Below are 23,174 nucleotides of genomic sequence, written 5' to 3' on the forward strand. Positions count from 1 at the left end.
AAAAATGTTTAAAAGTGTCCCATTGGACCCTATCTCCAATCCATCCTCGAAATCTGCTGCTAATCACAATTATTCTACAGCTTGCATGTCCAGCACAAAACAGAACCAGCAGGAGTCAATCAAATAACACCAACTAGAAGCCTTAATTCCACTACGTGGCATCAGTTACATGGATTATATCTGCTTTTTTTTTTCTTTTTTGAGATACAGTGAAATTCTTGAAGAGCTTGAGATTATTCTTTTGAGTTAATAGACAAGCATTGATTTATCAAGATTCCTAATTACACAGAACTTGATTTTCATCCCCCCCCCCCCCCCCCTCCTCTGTCTCTATGCTTACTCTCTTCTCCTCCTTTATTTTCTTCTTCGTTACCTTTCTCTTCTCTTGGATTTATTCTTCTCCTTTCTCTCTCAGCATAAATCTTTTCCCTCGATTCTACACCAGATATACTTTGTGACACTGAAATGATAGATTTTTTCTTTTTAATTACAATCGGTAATGCACTAGCTTTCACTCTACTTGAGCCCTTAGATTGATAATGACAACATGCCAAACTTTAATCCCATTGAGGTTTATAGATTTTAGCTCACCAACCATCTCTATCTATGATTAAATGTTCTGTAAGGTCATTATAATCAAGGCCATGCTTAAGAGTTTTCCACCAAGTCTTTATTGGTCTTTCTCAACCTCTTCTACTACATTTTTTCATTCCATTAATCCTCCTCATATGAGCATCTATTGGGTCTTTTACTTGATCAAAGTATCTTAATCATTATTCATATCTCACACATCTTATAGCTGTCTAATAACATTATGTGCCATATAACAGATTAGTCTTATTGATGTCTGATAACACTGCCTTTTTAGCTTTAAAAAGATTTTTCTATTGCATACAATGCCAACACATGAAAAAAATGAGAAGGTAGATGTGCGACCATAGAAGAAAAGACAAAATAAGAACAAAATCATACGTAATAAAGCTAGAGTGGCACATGTCAAAATTAAAATGCACCAGTTACTATTACAATGGCCTGGACATTGGATGTAATGGCCTTACTAATGAGATGCCATCTCTATACCAATGAGATGCCCAAAGGCCTAGAATTCATGTATCTGACTCACCTATTAGGATTAAGGATTGTGTTTGTTGTTGTATAAAATGCCCAAAACACTTCTTCATTTTATCCATTTTGCCTTGATTATGAGTAGCATTCTCAATAATCTCCTTGTCTTTTTGGACAATGAATCCAAAATAGTTGAACTCGTTTTTTTCTTGAAATAATTTGATCTTCAAGTTTCAACATAACATCATTCATATTTCTATTTTTACTAAGCATTCAATATGTTCAGTTTTTGATCTGCTCAACTTCAAGTCTTTGAATTCTAAGATCCCCTCCATACATCAAGTTTTTTAGTCACACCTTATTTTTGTGTTGTTCACCAATGCAAATAGATTACACCAAGGCACCTCTTATTGCATATGCTTGGTAAGTTCATTTGTTACTAAAGCAAAGATATAAGGGCTTAGAGTAGATCCTTGATTTAGTCCAATTGTAACCGAAAAAGTCTGTACCACCTCCACAAGTTCTAAAATGTGTTTCTACTCTATCATACATCTTCAAAAACCTGTATATATAAGCAACTTGGATTCCACTTTCTCTAAAAAATCCTCCACAAGACTTCTCTATGAACTTTGTAATAAACTTTTTATAAATCTACAAACACTATGTAAATCTTTTTTGCTTATGGAAAAAAGAGAAATAACATATTTGAAGGAAAAAGAATTATACCTCCAAGGCATCAATCTCCTCCAATGAGGGCTTTCTCTTTGGTGCATCATCCTCAATTTCAATGTTTAAGGAACTTTTGAGTGACTGCATTGAGGTGGAACTAAAGGAATCCCGTCCAAGAATCATATGAACTGCCTTTACCATTTGTGCCATGGTATTTGACTGCATTATTCAAAGTTTTAAAGTCTGGTTGAAGGGGCATACATTCATCTAGTCAGCAATATTCACAAAATAAGAGGGGGATACCTTGATAACATATAAGGGCAACTTGTGAAATTTAGCTACACCACGAATCCAGGGGTTCTGCTTCACTTCGGAACTGGACGCTAAAATTGCATCTGCTCTTCCAATGTCATCACTTACATCTATCTCATCCTCAAGCCCCATAACACTTGCAACTTGAAGTAGATCGGCTTCCAGGATCTAAAAGACAGACAAATTGTATATGAACTCAAATTTTCAGTTTTAGTTTGGTGTTAGGTGCTGGATAGTATAATCTTACTATATCCTGTAAGAGAAGGATTATGACAGATGGGACCCTTGTGTATTCAATGAATTGGGGTCAGGCCCTTGGTTGCAAGCCACTAATGCTACGAGCATAGGGTTCAGAGTTTTCCAGCCTACTTAATACAAGTAAGAACCTGGAATCAGCATGGCAACGAAAATCAACAGTATGATAGCATTGTTGAGCATGTGGTGTGAGAGGGAATTCCAAATTTGAATTCTCGCTTTTTTAAGATACAAAAAACTTCTTCTAGGCATGGGCACTCCTATTCCACCAAGCTACATGTGCAGTGCAGGTTTATCTTGATTATTAAAGAAGCATGAACATTAATTTCCAAGCTATTTAAACTTAAGTACCTTATTTCCATATATATCCTTCAACAACATACAAGGACAGAAGGTAGAAGATGAACAAGTGATAATCGAAACTTTAGCAATATACCTTGTAAGTGTAAACATACACTGGTGATCTCCACTTGCTAAAATTTCTATTCCCACTCAATTTCTTGAAATTATTTTGAGAATAACCTTCATCTTCTTTGTCACACTGTATTTGAGGTCTTTCTTCACTGTTGTCCAGCTCAGCTTCTTCTATAAGGTTCTTCTTGGGCATTGGAGTAGACTTCAAAGAACGATTTGCTTCAACATCCATATGACGGACTTCAAACAGAGGAGTTTTTCCTACCATAGAAATTTCAAATCAGATTAACCATTTATTGCTTCCAATTCCGAAACATGTTTGCAGACACCATATTATATAAGTAATTGCTTAAAAGTTCATGAGAAAGGACAAGGTTTAGATACCTGCTAGTATAGCATCAACAGATGCATCCAACCGATGATGCACACAGCATTCAGTTCTAGATATCATCTCTACTGCACACGTAAATGTAGAAGGCCCTTTCCTCTCAAGAATTGTCTTCTGCACTTTCCTTTTCTTTGCTTCCTCATCACCAAGTGTTACACTCTATTCAAAAGGAACCAAACTTCAATCAACTGATTCTCAAGGCATAGCTGGACAGGGTTATAGTCAATTGCAGTTGGATGTCTAAATTTATTTTATAGGTCAACATAATACATCAAGATTGATCTTCGTGAGAAAGAAAGGTAAATGATCAAGCTTTAAGAAAAGAGTTTACAAAGTTTGATTGCTTGACTTGTAAAATATTTTGGACCCTGAAGAGGAAGGTTGGAGACCTTCCCTTTCAGGTTTATCTTTTAAGTACATTTCTGAGGATCATAGAGAGAGGCTTCTTAGATCTCTTTCCAAGGATGAGGTTTCAAGGGTTTTAGGTAATCCAAATGGTGGATACAGACCTTACGGCTTCTCTTTAGTTTTTGATTTTTTTTTTCCAGCATTATTGGAGCTTTATTGGTTTGCATGTTATCCTGGCCTGTCATGAGCTCTGTGGGTTGGACAGCTCTCTGAGGAGTTTGAAAGCTGTTGCTATTATCAGGAGTGTTTTGGATTTGAAGATTTTAGGCCCGTTAATTTTGTAGGTAGTATTTATAAGATTCTTACTAAGCTCTTGTCTATGACACTCAAAGAGGTTAATTAATAGTGTTGTTAAGACTCCCATAACATCTTTGTGTAGGGTAAGCAGATACCGGGCACAGTTCCAATTACTAATGAGTATCTAGATTCTAGGTTGAAAGGTGGTCTTCACAGTCTTGTATGCAAACCATAGTTGTCAAAGGCGCCAAGCACACTGGGGCCCAAATTAGTGCTTGTGACCTAGGCACGAGGTGCAAGGTGAAGCAAGAGCCTCAAGCACATGAGGTGCACATTTATTCAAAATGCTTACAAAATACTTGCACACTATCGTTTTCAATATGAACCTATAAGGAGATGGACCCAAACTCATAAAATCATAAATGACAAATGACCAACCAGATAATAACAATTAATATTATTGCAGAAAAAAAATTAGTTTCTTCTAATTGCAAGAGAGATTAGAGAAAAGAAATTATAGCACAACACACTGCAAAAAAAACAATTATAGGAAAACAATTAGTTTTTTCTAATTTCTTTTGCAATTAGAAGAAAGAAAAAAATACAGTAGAACACATAGAAAAGAACAGTTACAGAAAACTATTAGTTTCTTCTTTTAAATTGCAAAAGAAATTAGAAGAGAAAAAAAAGTAGTACAACACACAATGAAAACATTCGTTTCTTAGCAAAAAATTAGAAGAAAGAAAGAAAAATGAAACAGAAAACAGATGTAAGTAGTTCTCCAACAAGTGAACATCTCTCCTAAAGGATCCTGACAGCAAGTGGGAGATTCAGCAGAGACCTCTGACTTACACCGCTAGGTTTGCCTCTCACCAATATACTCTCTAAGATGACAAATGGACAAGAAATATGATTTTAATACATTGATATATACAAGGCATGTGCCTCACGTGCCTTACATGAGGCGAGTGCCTCATGTGCCTAGGTAGCACCTCAAGCATGGTGTTGCACCATGGTGGTGATGAGGTGCACAGAGTTGCACCTCTGTTCGCCTTGCGCCCAAGCACGCCTCAGGTGCACCTTTGACAACTATGATGCAAACTTGGTATTTATAAAACTTCAGATCATGTCATCTCGAAATTCTTATTGTTGTTACAAATATAGCAGAATTTAATCTAAAGTGGAGAGGTTGGGCTAGTGGAGACTTCAATTTGTTTGCTCCTAACCTTGGGTGTAAAGTTGGCAGCCTTCATAATATATATTTGGGTTTATCTTCCAGCTTTCAAAGCCAAGGTTATTCAGATTGGGGATTTCTTGGAAAATATAGTACCTTAACCTCCTCGTAAAGCAAGAAAAATTAATCTCACTAAGAGTGTGCTTTTTAATCTTCCTACTTAATTATCTTTCTATGTTTAAGAATCATTGTGTCTATTATAAATAGGTTGGACAAGTTTCAGAGGGATCTTCTATAGGGTGGTGAGTTGAAGTATCATTTAGTTAAACGGGATTAGGCTTGTCTTTCAAAGAGCAAGGGCAGGTTAGGCACTAGAAAATCGGGTCCTCCAAACTAAATCTTACTTGAAAAATGGTTATGGAGGTTTGCCAGTAAGTGACAGTTTTTGGATTAGAATTATTATTTTGTAAGAAAGATAATGTGTTGAGGGATTGGTCTACATCTAGGATTCCTTCTCTGTATATAGTTGGCTTATGGAGGGTCACCACTGTTGAGCTAACTTACTCATATTAATTAAGTTTTAATGATTAACAAAAAGAGTATTTTTAAATATACTAATTGTAGTATTGAATTATTTTCGATTAATTTATAAAATATTTTTCATAGTACACGTATTACTAAAAATATTATTTTCCATTAAAATTATCTTTCAAGTAATTTTAAAATGCATAAAAAAATTATATAAAAATATATTTTTTCAAAATGCTACAGAGAATAGTGAATGATGAACAATGAATAGTGAATAGTAATTGAACCGTTGTGAATAGTAATCCAATCGTTATGAATAGTGATTTTTTAAAAATGCCTATAAATACCCCTAAACTCATTGTAAAGATCATCCATTGCACATATTGCATACCAAAGCACCCAAAAGCTCTCTAACGCTCTCAAGCAAAAACCCAAGTAATCTAAGGCTCTCAAAACTACATTGCACATCCACCAAAGAGCCACAAGGCAAGAGGAGAAAAAGATATTGCAAAACCAAATCCGATCTTCTCCATTCAAACCAAGGTCACTGATTTATTTAATTATTTTTATTGCCTTGTATGTATATTTGCGCTTAATTGCTTATTCATTTGTGTCCAAGTGTGGACAACTAATTGTAATCACTTAAACTATTATCGTGGCCTGTATAGGTTTCCTAGAACTGTTAAAATCTAGGTGTATCTAGTTTTTAAAGTAAGCTAGGGAGAAAACCTTGGTGTAGTGATTTCCTAGAACCCGTTATAATCTAGGAGTATATCTAGTTTCCAATGTGAGCTAGTATGGAAACCATGGTGAAATTAGTGGAACCCCAAGGGTGGTTGAGACCTTGGGAGAATAGAGTAGGTGTGTGTGGAGATATTGAATCACTACAAATTGTTTTGTGTCTCATTTATTTATTCTTGCTATATCCTGTGGCCCGAAATTTATTAATCTCAAATAAACATAGTTACAAAAGTTGAATTTGTTTAAAATTAAATAACAAGAATTTTAATTAAGTAAATTGCCGAAACTTTTAATCACTCAATTCACCCCCCTCTTGAGTGGCCATACCCTAAGGGACCTATAACCACGAGAGGTTGTGAGGACTTTCATAAGGTCATTTAGGTCACCATCGTGAATGCAACCAAGGTTAGATTTTGGTTGGAAAGTTGGAGTGGTCATAGGGCTTTTGTCCTTAGCATTTTAGGTTGCTTGTTAATGAGGTGACTGTGGTTGGTGTTCCTTACTATCTACCTCCAAGTAGTGCAGTCCTCAAGGTTTATATGTGATTTTGATCGCTACAAAATATACGCCTCACAAGCACTTTACAGCTTGCTTTGTTGTCATCTTTTGAACAGGCAGCGGGTGAGTATATGGATATAGTGCCCATCACAAGGGGGAAGTTTCAATATTCACCCTTTGTAATATGGATTTCTGGCTTTACTTGGAAAGCAGTTTGAAATTCAAGTGCCCCTCCTAGGGTTACCTTATTTGTGTTGGTCAGCTACCCTTTGGCTCTGCCTTACTACCGATGACTTGAGGAAGCAAAGACAGGTTGTCATGTATTAGTATTATGTGTAAAAGAAGTGAAGAGAATCATCTTTACTGTCCAATGTCTAGTGAAGTTTAGGCTTATGTTTACTAGATGTTGAGGATTTAGTGGGTTATGCTTGGTTGGACCATGACTAGGAATTTGTAGATCATCCAAGACAATCTTTAGCCAAAACAGTTCACATAGATCAAGGGTTATAACCTAGCATTCAGCTTCTGTACTAGACCAAGCCACTATACTTGCTTTTAACTTCTCCAGGATACTAAATTTTCTCTTAAGAACACACACCTAAGGTAGACCTTCTATTCACAAGAGAACCACCATAATCAGCATATGTGTATCCAGTAACTGCCAAATTCTCCCCTGATTTGAACAAAATCCCTTTTTCAGGTGTTGCCTTTAGATAATACAAGATCCTTCTCACTGCTTACATATGCTCTTTAGTTGAATTGTGCATAAATTGGCTCACCTAGTTGACAACAAATGCAATGCTAGGTCTTGTGTGAGATAGATAAATTAAATGGACCTCTGGTACCTTCCTTTGTCTACCAGTGGACAATTAGATCTCCCCCCAAATTTGAGGTTTGGTTTTTGGTACCTTCCTTTGTCTACTAGTGGACAATCAGATCTCCCCCCAAATTTGAGGTTTGGTTCCACTGGAGTACTAGCTGTTTTGCCTCCTAGAAACCCGATTTCTTTCAATTCTAGTCATGTAATGCCTCCTTTACTGTCCTAGGAATGATTATGGCATTAAGGGAAGACAAAAAACTCTTACGTTTGGGTGAAAGACGATGGTAGGAAATATAATTGACCATGGGATGTTGCGTGCAGCTTCTAACTCCTTTTCTAACAGCAATAGGTAAATCCAAATCATTGTGAATAGGGTTAGAATGAGTAGGGGATTGAGATGGTTCAATACATGGCTTTGGAATAGATGTTGGTCCCTGCTTTGCACATGAAATAGGTTGAACCCTCTTGTAACATAAAGTGAACCCTTAAACCTAGCAGGGGATGGCATCAATGGTTGGTTTGGAAGAGAACTTTGGTGAGGTAGTGCACCTAGTGGTGATGATGACCCTTCTAAATCCAAAGACTCTAGTACAGGGGGGACAGGTAAGTTAGATAAGTCAAAACTAAGCTGTCCACCAAGTGCAGACTCTAGCGTATTGCTTTGCTGTTGGCCTAGGTCCAAGGACAAGTCCAAATTAGGAAGATTCCCATGCTCCCTATGGTCACTAGAAATTGTCTCCCCCTGGTGACCATAAAAAGAAGGCTTAAAAAGGACTGAGTTTCAATAAAGGTTACATCCTTAGACGTAAAGAATTTTCGCGTGAGAGGATGACAACATTTATAGCCCTTTTGGGTAGGAGAGTAGCCAATAAAAATACACCTAAGTGCTCTAAGATCAAATTTATCCCTGTGGTGTTTAGAAATGTGAACAAAAGCCACGCACCTGAATACATTAAGAGGAAAGGAAGCATGAATGCCAATTTCAGGAAAGTGAGATGAAAGACACTGAAAGGGACTGAGACCTTTTAGTACTTTAGAAGGAACCCAGTTAATAAGAGAGGTTGCAATTAACACTGCCTCACCCCAAAAAGATTTAGGAACATGATATTGATGTAAGAGAGCTCAAGTCACATTAAGTAGATGCTTCATCTTTCTTTCAACTGTTGAATTTGAAATTTGGCACAATGAATGGCACACACACCCAAGAGGGGGGTGAATGGGGTGATTGAGAAATTAAAAAACCTTTTATGAGGTTTTCAAAAATGATTCACAAAAAGTGAAATGAACACAAACAATAAAATAAATGCAAGAGGGACACAACGATATATAATGGTTCAGCTAAACCAAGCCTAATCCACTACCTTAACTCCTTACTAAGGATTTGAAAATATTCACTAAAACATTCTACCACACTCGGTAGGCCCTTTAGCATAAACCACTAGGAATTTACAACCTCCTACTATCAAAGTAGGCCCTCTAGATTTAAAAGCTAGGAGATACAAGAATAATACAATTGGAGAGGATCTGAGAGATAAATCTCTCAGTTACAAATGTCTCTCAACAAAAATACAAAGGCTTGAATAAATTGAAACAAATAAAGCTCAAAACCTTTTTGAGATAAAAATGAAAGCTCAAATGAATTTATTTTTCTTCATTAGACAACTCAAGTGCTTCCTTGAATGGTATTTATAGGCATCCCAAGAGTTTCAAAAGAAACTAGCTATTTATAGCCGTTGGACCTGCAAAACTAGTTGTTCGAGACAAAAATGGTCAACAACTTTTAAGAACCGGTTGATCGTGTATACGAAATGGTCGATAGGAAGTCAACTTTTGATAGAGGGAGTCAACTTCTCCAGGCAAGAGTCGACTATCCAAAAGCTAGCTCTTGGCCAAGTCAACTCTACACATCATGAGTTAATCAGTGTGTGGAGTTGTACTTGGTGTTCTTGTTTTCTACAACCTAAGACTTGGCACAAATGGCTTGCTATGGCTCAATGGTGGTACAACTCCAGTCACCATTGCTCCATAAAGAGATCTCCTTTTGAAGCTCTTTACGGCTACAAGCCTCCTTTGCTACCAGCCTTGGGAGACTTTTCGACAGTTGCAACCCTAAATACCTACCTACAACAAAGGCAACAGGCCTTACAAGTACTTAAGACAGAATTGGCTAACTCCAAGAATTGTATGAAGCAGTTTACAGACAAAAAGAGGAGTGAAAGAGAATTTCAAGAGGGCGAGGTGGTGTATTTGAAGCTTAAGTCGGGCCATTTAAGGGCCTTACTCCAGAACCCCGGCTCAAAGTTAAACCCAAAGTTCTATGGGCCATATCCCATTACCACAAAGGTGGGAAATGTGGCCTATTGGCTACAATTACAAGAGGGCTCTAACATCCATCCGGTGTTCCATGTCTCACTTCTCAAGAAGTCAGTAGGAGCACAACCATTTAGCTTGACCCTACCTACTTCTCCCAATGCTAGTGACCATGGATATGCAAACCTATTTAGGTCAACTAGAAACTTTTATATAGGAATTCAAAGAAATAATGCCTATCTCCACCAATGCAAAGGATCAATTAGCACAATTGGAGAAGCAATTTATGGTTCGTGCACTCTTTGGTTTGCCACCAAAGCTTGAACCTGTTTGAAATCAAATTCTAGCTAATTCCCTTGTTGATGATGTACCTTGTTGGCTACTCTATCTATCTGCACCTGTTGTGCTCTAATTGAGAGTCCTGCTTCTTCAAAGTAATCATGTTGGAGACAATCGTGTAGAAATGAGAGACATTATTGGTATAGAATTTTCAGGCTTTCTCCCAGACATCATAACAGGTTTTGTATGCCCAGGATTGGATTGCAAGTGAGCAATCAATAGACTGCCAGAGAGCTCCACATAATTGAGCATCATTCTACTTCCATTTTGGACGCTCTACATCAGGAATATCTTCAGCTTGCTTAGTCAAGCAATCTTCATGTCCCTAGCCTATGAACACAACTCAACAGCAACAACTGGCTTAGTCAAACAATCTTCATGTCCCTGGCCTATGAACACAACTCAACAGCAACAACCGAGGATAGAAAATTAGCAGCACCCATAATTTTTCAGAGGTAATGACAGGGGTTCCAGTAAAAACAGAGGTAAAAGTGGGAAAATCCATTTCCATGTCAAAAGTAACCTTTGTGGATGTCACAATGAGAGAACAAATTAGAAGGTTTGGTGTCGTTTGGTGAAGGACGTGATGGCACATGGAGTGCGTGAAAAGTTATTCGAATGTGAGATTTCAAGAATTGGCTGACTGGAATTTTCTGATGCACAACAGAACTAAAATTCTCAAGAATTTTCTAATGCACAACAGAATTTTCTGTTTGTGAATACAGTGCCTTTCTTCTCTTTCTTCACTAGAGGGATAATACAGTGGGAAAGAATTTTCTCCATACCATGTTAGAAGAGAGAATTGGTTGTGTAACATCCCAGAATTTTGAAGATAAATAGTAATTATTAATTTCGGTATTCGAGGTCATTACTAAATATTTGAGGATTTAAGAGAAAATATTAATTTATATTGTTTTGAGGAAATGGGCAATTAAGACAATTAATTATTTTATTTGGGAGTATTTATGGAATTATTAATTTGGGGGTAATTGGGATTTCTAGAAGTTTCGGGGTATTAGTGTAATTATTAAGTGGGGTGTAAGTGCTAGTTTGCAAAGTTCAGAGGCTGTGGTGCGATTTCAAAAATTGGGCTGAGGGTTAGTTTAAAATTAATTAGGTTGAAGATGGCTGTAGCGCTCACGGTACGCGCACGAGGGGGCTTCTGGCTGGTCGTGAGTTCTATCCTGCATGGGCGCGCGCAAGGCTGAGGGATTTTGCTGGATTTTTCCAGCCAAGAGATGCCCGAAACAGAGCTATTTCAGGGGAAGGAGGGGTGGCCGCGTGGCAGCCGCAGAACGCGCCATGTGGCGCGCTATAGGCCGCCCATTCGTCTTGCACTCCAAGTTTCTCCGCTGCTTCATTCTTAAGGCCACATTTTGGCCATTTTCAGGGGCAGAAAGCAAGGGGAAATTGAGGAAGGCTTGAGCAGTGAAGAAAGGGAAGGAAGTGGGAAGAAATTAAGCAAAATCAGGGAATTTTGAAGCTATTTAGTGCTTGAAGTCAGGTAAGTGAGTAAAATTGTTGGAAGCCTCATACGTTTAGATTATGGATTTTTCACGACTAAATCATGTGTTTTGCGCGGTCAAATCTGATTATTATGAGCCGTAATCTTATTATCTTCCTATGAAACATTTTATTTCGTAGCGAGAGTGCAAAAAAGGCAAGTATCATTCGTCTAAAGGCAAGCTCCTAACCATCTTCTTACATTCTTTAATCCCTACACAAGTCTCCATTGTTCTCCATATTTTATTCCCTCCCTTACCGTGACTCGGTTCCACGCATTAATAATGTAAATCTACGTGGTAACCATCTTATGACTTATATGTTATTGATGGGTCTATTGTTGATGGAATAAGTTAAGTAAATGAATCCTTGGTGTTGTTGATTATGTCTGTTACAGGGCTTTGTATTGCTCTGCTTCCTTTGGGAATGATGCCAAACCCGTTGGGGCTAGATTCTTAGAAGAGTTGGCTATGGTTTTATTGGGTTATGTTAAGCATCTTAATGAGAAAAGTGTAATGTTTAGTAATATGTATAACGAGACAGTTTCCTATGTTTGAGAAGATACGAGAATAAGAGCAATATATTGATGTCTATGTTGCTAAGTGCATGAAGAGTCATGGGGAAAGGTTATGAAATGTTAAATCTAAAGTATGTAAGTTCAATGTTATCTATGTGTGTCTAAGGGTGTGGGGTACAAATCTATTAACTGTCGACCATGGGTCGTGGCAGTCGATGGCTGGATGTATGGGCGCCAGTTATCAACTATTACGATAAACGGGTCAGGCAAGCTGGTACTGCCAGATTTCCACCTTGATTTTGTGCATATCATGATATTGTGTGACACATGGGTATTAGGTTGCATTCATTGGGGGGGACATGCTTTGGCTGTGTGTGTGGGGGGGGGGGGGGGGGATGTGTGCGCATTGGCATGACCCGATTGGTCTAAGAGCCAACTTGGGTATACTAGATGAGCATATGCTTTTAAAGCATTTTGCATGTGTGTGTTCCTATGTGGGCGTAACATGGCCTGATACTTGATTTATGAGGGACTTGTCATCACGTTTATACTGCACAAACTATTGCATTTCTTATGTGTTGCATTGCATGGTGAGCAAGAGTGGCTATGAGGGATGATTATGATGCGTAAGACTAGGGGTTCAAGTCCCACAGCAGCTTTATGTTATGATGCGTAAAACTAAGGGTTCAAGTCCCACAACAGCTTTATGTTATGACACATAAGACTGGGGGTTCAAGTCCCATAGCAGCTACATGTTATGATGATGTACTATGTTAATGGCAGGAAAAACATGTTATGATGACAGGAAAAGACATGTTATGAATGGTAGGAAAAGCCAATTGATGAATGACAGGAAAAGCATGTTATGATGATAAGAAAAGGCATGTTATGAATGACAGGAAAACCCAAATGATGTGATGAAAGGCAGATTAAGAATAATGATATGGTAGCCTATATTGAGCTGTTAACAGGTTTGTATGTGGGACAAGGGCGCCAATGTGTGTATCTTATGTGGGCTCCAAGGACCTTCTATGTGTAGTTTACTTTATATTTATGCATTTAGAGCTAAAGCATGTATTGAACATGGCATGATATGTTATTGCATTGGCATGAAGTGCATAGGGTGTAGGAGAAAGCTTTAACCTTAACCTATTGCCTTTCTTTCTTGAGCTTGCTAAGTCTTATGACTCACCATTCGTTTGAACATTATTCCAAGAAAAGGAAGCGCCTAAGTTGGCAGGTACGTACAGTGGGATTGGGTCCAAATTGTTGAGTCATGGTAGCAAGTGCAGAGTTCTCCTGAAACTAGAGTCCCGGGTGTCGTTTTGGTTGATCAGGTTAATGTTCTTTTGTTTTTAAGATCGATGTATGTTATGTAGTCTCGAAAGGTCTCATGTTATGCATGGTTATGTAAGAACCTGACTTGAGTTGTCGTATGGCTGATTATGTAAAGGTGATCATGAGATGTCATGTGAATCTGTGATATAGTTTCTCTTGTTAGATGTTGGTGGCAGTTGTTCTATATCATTCAAATAATGACCCTCTCACGGATTTTCTATGCTAGCGGAGGCTCTGGGAGGCGGGTCGTTACAGGTTGAATGCCTGAGAGCAAGTCTCAATTTTAATCTATATTTATAATAATGTGGAACATATTTATAGCAGAAAATTAGGCAAAGAATTATGCCTGAAATACAGCCTGTCAAATCAACCTATAAATCAGTCTATCCAATCAGCCTATAAATTAATCTATCAAATCAGCTATAGATCAACCTATAAATCGGCTAATCGGCTGGGTCAACTATACAATAAATACAACATTCAACACTTTTGTACAAGGTTTGACCCCCTCAAGGTTTTTTCCCTATATTTTTGTTTATTTATCAAAAGGTTTTGATGTACTTTAGGTTTCTTATTATATAGGTTTCTTTTTTCTTTTTTAGTTTCCTCAACTGTAAGGTAATTTGATTGTCATTTGGATGAATATAAGCTACTTGCAAGCAACTTGTCATTTGTGTGGCCACTTGTAAACACTTTATTACCTACTTGCTAGTGGATACTTATAGTACAAACGCAAATAGGTTGCTGCATCTGAAGTCACTCATCACTACTTGCTTTTCATTGAATTGTTTTGTGTAAGCATTTTATTTTGTTATTGGGTATCAGCATGTTTACCATTTTCAGCCTTCATAGTGGTTTTTTAGATCTTTTTCATTCCTAGGTACTTTGCCACAAAGTAACCTCCTTAACATAGTAAATATGCAGGCTGTAGTCTTAGTTTTGGAGATATTCAGATTTTGGTATTTTCTGTAGCCCCGTTTTGCTACTTCTAGAGCTCAGCTAAGTTTCATAGCTCATAGAATTTAAGCCTTGAAAGCTGGAATTTGTATGAATGAGCTCAAATTTTTATTTTCCTAGTTATAATCTATTCCGAATGTTATTAGGGTTCATCTTCAATTATAATAATTGGTATCTCCAACAATTGAAAGCACTACCCTCCAGGTAAAAGTATGGGACAGAAAATCAAAATATGAAACCTTATTCATGACATTTAAAATATATAGATTGAAAGACATAATGCTGATTTTTACCTCTATGCCACCAACAAGTATCTGCAGAGAAGGATTTTTTATTATGTTATCTATTGTAATCCCATGCGCTGTTCCAACAAGCTGAACTCCTCTCTGAGCAATTGTACTGGCAGCCAGGGCTTCAAGTTCAGTTCCAATTTCATCAATTATAATGGTTTCAGGCATATGGTTTTCGACTGCTTCAATCATTACCTGTTCAGTACTAACAGAAGGTTTAATATCCAAAAGAAGAAAGGTTGTGTCTTATTCAAGCCATCCGAGGTAGCAATAAACATGGTAAAGATATTGAGTTTCACACTCACATTATGCTGCATATCAACATTTGGAACTTGCATTCTTCTTGCACGACCTATTCCAGAATGAGGTATATCTCCATCACCTCCAATCTCATTTGACGTATCTACAATCACAACACGTTTCTTATGCTCATCTGCCAACATTCTAGCTATTTCTCTGCAAAACACAAGCTTTATCCAATGAACAAGTATCACGCAAGACATAATTGTATAGACAAAAGATGCTTATATTACTTTTAGAAGTCTGAAGATACTCAATGAGCAGAGCTATCTGTAAATCATTTCTTATTATTTCTTCATGTATACACATATCTAATGGAGCATTAGCAAAGGCAATGAAAGAAAGTCCTTCAGTCAAGGCTGAAAGAACAAGAAACACCAATGAAGAACATAAATAACAATATATATATATATATAGAATCTTGACAAATGAATGTGGTAGGGCTGTCACCATAGCTTTAAGAGAACAACACACATTATTGCTAGCACATAATATACAAGTATCATTACTTGTTAATGAATAGGCACACAAATTGGTATCTTATGTCACAATTGGAAGTTAGAACTATACATACCTTATCAAGGTTGTTTTACCAACTCCTGGAGGTCCCACAACCAAGATGGAACCTCCCCCTTCAACTAAGTCACCTATGATTTCAGCACTTCCAGATACAGCTCGCCCTACCCGGCAAGTGAGGCCGATGATTTGCATTTTACGGTTCCGTATAGCACTTATACGGTGTAAGGAACTATTAATGCCTGATCGGTTGTCATCGGAAAACTCACCAACCTGAAGAAATGAAATCAGTTGCCTTAAGACGCAAGATCTCGATAAGATACATAACGCATTCAAACCTGGCCTTGAACTATTAAAAATTATGCGGTCACTATCACTCATCAGCAATAAGATTCATCACCCAATTTTAACACACACACACACACACACCCCAAAGTAGCGATTATTAATGTGCTAGAATACATGTACCCGATCCCAGCTAATGGGATTAAGCCTTGGCGTATGGCTGTAGTAAAAATAAAGTATATTCATGCAGAAAAGCAAATACTTGATTACTATGTTTCCACATATAGAAGTTCCAATCAGAGACAAAATGATACTTCACTTTGCTCATAGATTATATGTTTAGTATTCATTTGGTGTCGATTGGCGAAAGTTCCAGTGAACTATTGGCAGAATGAATATGATGACCTTTGATATCGCGTGGCTTAGATCATCAACCTTTACAGGCTGCTCCGACATCACCCAATCACCTGAAGGAAACCGAGCAAGAGGCTGCCTACCCAAATCCATAACCACTTCAATCAACTTCCCAATCTCCGGGTGCCGTAATAAGCCGTTCCTCATCCTCAAAGGCAGCAACTCTAGAAACAACTCCAGCTCCGAGAGTTGCTCAGATCGCGACGTGGAAGCCGCACTTGACGAAACCGACGACAACCCACTTTCCGGGGCCGAACGATCACGCGGCCTGCGAATCTCCGGAGACCGTATCGATGGCACCGGAGAGGTAGCCGATGAAATCGCATTGCGCCGACGACGTGTTCGACGGAATGCCGCAGAGAAATAAGGGCCTCGTCCGCACTCCTTGAGGCAAGCAAAAGCCGAAGACGGGGTTTGAGCAGCCGAGTGCCATGACGTGTGTAGATCGATCAGCACGAAATGCGAGTTCAAAACTCTCATTCTCCCTTCCCCTTTGCCTTTTGTTTTCCTGAATTCCCTATATATGTGGTGATTATTGACTTGTATGGCTCTGCAGAGCGGTAGCCTGAAAAATCAAAGGTGGGTTGCGAAGAAGAAGATGGAGAAAAGGAAGAGGAAGGAAGATTCGAAGGGATCTCCTCTGGGATTGGAGGGGGGAGAAGATGGGGTCCATGGAAGAGATATAGGAAGGAACAGCAAACTGGTAACGTCCGTTGAAGCTGCTGCTGGCGACTTACACCACGTGGGCATTGTTCGCTGCCCGCCACACGTTGGTCTGATGATTGTCGCTTCTTCTTTCTTAGGTAGTTTGTTCATTCTTCCTTTCTTTAGAGTGTTGGAAATAGGAAAATGCTGTTATACTCCTTCACTTACACTTTACAGTAGTTTGTTCATTCTTCTTTTCTTTAGAGTGTTGGAAATAGAAAAATGCTATTATTACACTTTAAGTTATATAATATTTATAAAAGAATAAAAATATCTCTCATTTAAGATAATAAGATGAGACAATAAGACAGCATGTAGTGTTTGACAAAAATACTCCTTATCCAAGACGATGAGACGTAAGAGATATTTTTATCATTTACGTACATATGTGTAATTCAAGATATAACTCTTGATGTACCAATAGTGTAGTCCTTAAATATTAAATTTTAAATATAAAAATATTATCTAAATATAATATGTTTTTTATAATAAAAAAGTGTGAATTCTAAGGAGCACTTTAAGTTTAGCAAAAATAGACCATGACTTTTGTGTTTTTAAAAATAACAAAGACTTTCTTATTGTTTAAAGTTAGACAAAAAATGATTTTATTTTAGCTAAATACATATGTTACCCTCAATACTTGCAATTTTTTTTTTTTAATTTAGACACTCGAACTTTTTATTATTTTAATTGTACTCATGTATTATACATTTTCTTTTATCAATTACACACTCGCTACAATTGATCTACCACGTGTAATGCACGTGTGCTAAAATACTCAAATTATACTTTACATGCATGCAAATTGTCCACCATCTCTGCCATAGTTTCTTCTTTCAGTGGTGAGCGACGAGGCAGATGCAGGCTGTTAGAGAGGCGGCATGGGAAGGCATAGACGATAGGCGAAAGCAAAAAAAAAGGACTTTGCCAAGGACTCCACACCTTTGCCTTTTGCCTTCCTTGATTGATGACAGCTTGCACCTACTACCTTTGCTTACTTCCTCCCGAAAGCCCACACCTACCTCATCGCTGCCCATATTTTAGCATGCGTGCATTGTACGTGCTAAATCAACTGTGATGAGGAGTGAAATTGACTTAAAATTACATAATCAGGAGTGTAATTAAAATAATAAAAAATTCGAGTGCTTAAACGAAAAAAAAATACAAGCACAAGGGCTAAAATATGTATTTAGCCTTTTATTTTTGAATGACTATCTTTCTTTCATTTTTCTCTTTGTTCTCTGTTCTCTTATGGAGGGCGATATGGGTTCAACCATGCCAACCATTTGAGCAAAAGATTACATGAAAAATCAAAGTTGAATCCAACCCAACATTGGTACATCCACTAGAAAAATATTTAGGTTGTGAACTAAATCAACACCAATTGAAACCAGTCTCTTCTCATCGCAAGAGATTCTCGCTTGAAATCATTGCCAATGACATGGTTTAGTGCAAACTTCTTCAGCAATTGCTTCACTCTTCTCGTTTCCTTCTTAACAATTGGCCATTCCCGAGCTAATGGTCAAACTAAGGTGACCAACTTAAGCACACTCTATAGGCTAAACACTAGATTTGACTCTACAAAAGGCTTATGGGCTGATGAACACTTGTAAATATTATGGGGCTTATGGAACACTCCACAAACAACCTCTCCCCCATTTCTAAGGATTTTTTTTTTTCAATACCTAATTCTCCCAATAATAGCACAAGTATGAAAAAGTGGTATAAATAGAACCTAAATGGTAAATAGTAACCATAATCATGGAAGTAATAAACATTTATTACATCATCCTGTATGGGGTATCCATTTATTACAATGTAGAAATCCATAAAGGAATTTTAACAGAAAATGAAATAAATTATTACTACAACACAAATTCTCATAGATGAAATCATGACTTAAAATGGGAATCAAAATTACTGAAAATGCTTCAATAGGAAGGGATTAACCATAGACTTTCTCTCTTCCTTTATTGGAGTTACCTACCAAGCTTGAATATACACATTAAATATTGAATCATTTAGTGAGTATTCAAAACAATTTTTATGTGTGCAAATACAAAATGGCATGCTTTTATTTTCCTTGTGTTTAAAATTGCAAGGATGAGACACCCTTGCTAGATCATAATTTTATACAACCTTTCTTGCTAGGGTTTGGGTGGCAACTCCAAACCACCCATGATGATCAAAATACACCTTTTGTCACTAAACATGTAGTATTGCATGACAGACAAAGAATGCATCACGTGCATCACAAAACATCGAATCATACCCCCGGCGACTCAGTGCATCTGCTACCACATTGGCTTTACCTGGATGATAGAGGATCTCGCAATCGTAGTCCTTAAGCAGCTCCAACCAACGTCGTTGTCTCATATTAAGTTCCTTTTGCGAAAATAAATACTTGAGACTCTTGTGATCTGTATATATCTGGACTCTCTCACCATAAAGATAATGCCTCCAAATCTTCAAGGCAAACACGACAGCCGCCAACTCCAGATCATGTGTGGGATAATTCTCTTCGTGCCTCTTCAACTGTCTGGATGCATAAGCATTCACTCGGCCGTCCTGCATCAAAACACATCCCAACCCTGCATACGAGGCATCACTATATACAGTAAATAACTCACCACACCTGGGTATCGTCAGTACTGGCGCCGAAGTCAAACGCCGCTTTAACTCCTGGAAAGACCTCTCACAAAACTCGTCCCAAATAAATCTGACGCCTTTCCTTGTCAACTTCGTCAGGGGCGATGCAAGCCGTGCAAAACCTTCTATGAATCGTCGATAGTACCCAGCAAGGCCAAGAAAACTCCGAATCTCTGTCACTGTCATTGGTCTCGGCCAATCCATCACGGCTTTAGTCTTCTCTGGGTCTACTGAGATACCCTCTCCTGAGACCACATGTCCTAAGAATACCACTCGGGTCTGCCAAAACTCACATTTCGAAAACTTGGCATATAACTGCTCCTCTCTGAGCTTCTGCAGAACCACGCTCAGATGCGCCTCGTGTGTCTCAGGGCTCGGTGAGTAAATTAGGATGTCGTCAATGAAAACTATGACAAAAGAATCCAAATATTCCTTGAATACCCTATTCATCAGATCCATAAATACTGCAGGTGCATTGGTCAGCCCAAACGGCATGACCACAAATTCATAATGGCCGTAACGCGTGCGAAATGCGGTCTTTGCAATATCCTCATCTCTGACTCGCACCTGATGATAACCTGACCGCAAATCTATCTTGGAAAACATCGATGCACCACGCAACTGATCCAGTAAATCATCCACACGGGGTAGGGGATACTTGTTCTTGATTGTTACCTGATTAAGCTGTCGGTAATCTATACAAAGTCGCATAGACCCGTCCTTCTTGCGCACAAATAATACTGGGGCCCCCCATGGCGATGTGCTCGGCCGAATAAAACCTTTCTCCAAAAGATCTTGCAATTGCACCTTGAGTTCTTTCAGTTCATTGGCAGCCATACGGTAAGGAGTCTTGGAAATAGGCTGCGTACCTGGCATCAGATCGACCGCAAAATCAATCTCTCGGTGCGGTGGTAGTCCCGGCAACTCATCTGGGAACACATCTGGAAAGTCTCGCACCACAGGATAGGCAGCCAACTCCTTCTTCTCCCCCGCTATCACGGTCACGAACGCAAAGTAGGCTTCACACCCACGTCGAATAAGTCTCTCGGCGTGCATAACCGATATCATCGGCGTAGTCACCACTGGTTTCACACCCCGGTATGTAACAACTGGTCTCCCCGGATGCTCAAATGATATTACCTTCTGACGACAATCAACCCGAGCATAGTGCCGAGAGAGCCAATCCATACCCAACAGTAAGTCAAAATCCTGGATCGCCAAAACAACAAGATCCCCCACAAATACCTGGTCGTAAATCCCTATCTCGCAATCCCTGACCATCTCACTCCCCAACAACACCGTCCCTCCCGGTGTCGAAATAGATAAATCATATGGTAAGGGGTTACACGGGATTGGGATCTTATGCAACAAATGGGGTGCTATAAAAGAGTGGGTGGAACCTGTATCAAATAGGGCACGTACGTCATGGCCATAGAGAGTAAGTATACCTTGCACTATATCACTGCTCTCAGCTGCCTCGGTCGCTGACACTGCAAATGCCTGTCCCTGCATCTGAACTCTCTCTGTAGGTCCTGGGCGCTGTGCTGCTGGAAGAGGTAATGGTGCTCCTGCACCCTGCGTCCTAGGTGCAGACTGTCTCTGAACTGGTCTGGGCCCCACACCTCCAGTCCGTGGCCCTCCACTCTGTGCTGGCTGGGTGCACCTGTTCGCTCGGTGGCCCCTCTGTCCACAGCGAAAACAAATAATCTCCTGCCCTGTGGCCGGTGTAGCTGGTGGGGCTGGTGGGGCTGGTGTAGTCGGTCTAGGCGCCTGTGGACAGTCTCTCTTCAAATGCCCCGGCTGACCACAGCGATAACATACATCTCGACGTACCTCCCGACACTGCCCCTGGTGTCTCTGCCCGCACTGCCGGCACTGTGGAAATCCCGAACTCTGGCTGCCTGCATCCCACTTCCTCTTCTTACTGCTGCTCCCTGCACCCTTCAAGACTAACTGCTCTGCTCGGGCCTCCAATCGATCCCTCTCCACCGCGTGGGCTCGCTGAACAGCCGTAGGGAAGTCAGGGGCCTCAATACCAGCCATGGCATGACGGATCTCTGGTCGTAACCCCCTCTGAAACTTGCTAACTCGACGCGACTCAGGGGTCACTAACTCAGGAGCATAACGAGATAATGCCACGAACTCGGTCTCATACTGCGTAACTGTCTTACTGCCCTGTTGTAACTCAATGAACTCAAACACCTTCTGCTCTCTGATCCAAGCTGGTACATAGGTCTCATTGAACGCCTCGACGAACTGTGCCCATGACGGACCTCCATCGCCATATCTTTGTCTGGTGGTCTCCCACCACCGCTCGGCGTCACCTCGTAACAAGAAAGTCCCCAGCCGAACTCTGTGGGCCTCTGCACAGTCTATGGATCTCAAATGCTTCTCCACCGCTAGTAACCAATCCTCAGCCACCGTCGCATCAGCGCCTCCACTAAACTCTGGTGGTCGCAAGGCCATAAAATCTCTAAGCACTGTAGCACCTGAACCGTCCCCTGCTCCCGACGTACCTGAATGCGACGCCTGGGCCGTAGCGGTCCTATCATCATGTCTGCGCTCCTGTCGCAACTGAGATGCTGCCAGTACATCTACAGCTCGTAAAATACCCGCTAATGTCTCCTGCATATCTGGTGGCCCTGGCTGTCTCTGCTCTCCCGCACCTGTAGCCTGAACCTCCGGAGTAGGGACAAGGTGTCCTCTACCTCGTGCCGACGGTCTACCACGACCTCGCCCACGTCGTGCGTCCATGATACCTAGACAACCAAATTTAATTAGAACGCATTTCGAAATAACAGACACGTCCTAACACTCTAACTCTACCTAACAGCCTTGGTGTACAGTTACTTGTCCCCCAAATAGACTTAATGACGCTCTGATACCAACATTGTAAGCACCCCCATCCGGTCTATCCGAACGAGTGCGCTCACAGAAGGGAAGAGGAATAGACAAAAGACAGAAATGCCCTGGCATGCATAAATAAGAAATTTAACAGCGGAAGCAAAACGGTAAACATGCATGCCCACAAGCACCCCGCTGATACAGCGGTCATGAAGTATATAAAAATACATACAGACCCTGTGCCAACAATAGGAGGTACAAATGACAACCTGGCACAGTCAAAAATAAAAGACAGCGACTCTAGCAAAACATCAGAGATGACGGGGGCAGCTAACTGTACACCTTACCAACGCGGCCGGCTGCTAAATGGAACGATCCTCGCCCTCGGCCTTTGCTTTACCCTTACCTGGAATGATGGAAAGCAAGGTGAGTCGCAAGACTCAGCAAGTTTATAAGAAATGAAAGGCTATAAATAAAAGAAGAGACCATCCCAAACACAGCCCCACAAGTACACACAAGTCATGAGACGCTACAACACAACAGTGCAGTATAGTGAAAGCACATACCGGTCCTTGGGGCCCACACAAGACACCTGGCACCCAAGTCCCATACCAACCTGCCGCTGCCCTGGAAGGCAACAATATCCTCAACAAACCTGTGCGCACTGTCCCGGGGCGGTACTCCCGTCACCCGTATCC

General features: G+C 39.8%; 1 protein-coding gene across 2 annotated transcripts; it reads right to left on the bottom strand.

Annotated features, from left to right (window-relative positions):
• Positions 1-1,770: 1,770 nt before the first annotated feature.
• LOC127806986 (protein SEEDLING PLASTID DEVELOPMENT 1) lies at positions 1,771-17,044 on the bottom strand. 2 transcript variants are annotated; one of them, XM_052344637.1, is made up of 8 exons: positions 16,270-17,044; positions 15,638-15,852; positions 15,069-15,219; positions 14,767-14,958; positions 3,100-3,262; positions 2,738-2,976; positions 2,038-2,214; positions 1,771-1,953 (listed from the first exon to the last, which is right to left on the bottom strand). In XM_052344637.1, exons 1-8 carry the CDS (start codon positions 16,756-16,758, stop codon positions 1,786-1,788), a joined length of 1,794 nt encoding a protein of 597 aa, XP_052200597.1. In that variant the 5' UTR covers positions 16,759-17,044; the 3' UTR covers positions 1,771-1,785. The 2 variants fall into 2 exon arrangements, with proteins under 2 accessions (XP_052200597.1, XP_052200598.1); XM_052344638.1 differs by lacking the exon at positions 16,270-17,044 and adding an exon at positions 16,184-16,207.
• Between the last annotated feature and the right edge of the window lie 6,130 nt (positions 17,045-23,174).

This window comes from Diospyros lotus, chromosome 7 (assembly GCF_014633365.1).
Source record: "Diospyros lotus cultivar Yz01 chromosome 7, ASM1463336v1, whole genome shotgun sequence".
Taxonomy (NCBI): Eukaryota; Viridiplantae; Streptophyta; class Magnoliopsida; order Ericales; family Ebenaceae; genus Diospyros; species Diospyros lotus.

Bases quoted from the DNA above. Each gene is read 5' to 3' on its own strand.
- LOC127806986 (XM_052344637.1), bottom strand. From the start codon at position 16,758: ATGAGAGTTTTGAACTCGCATTTCGTGCTGATCGATCTACACACGTCA. The intron at 14,959-15,068 runs GTGAGTGTGAAA...AGTACTGAACAG, and splicing joins ATGTTGATATGCAGCATAAT to GTAATGATTGAAGCAGTCGA. The intron at 2,215-2,737 runs GTATATTGCTAA...TCTGTCTTTTAG, and splicing joins TGTATGTTTACACTTACAAG to ATCCTGGAAGCCGATCTACT.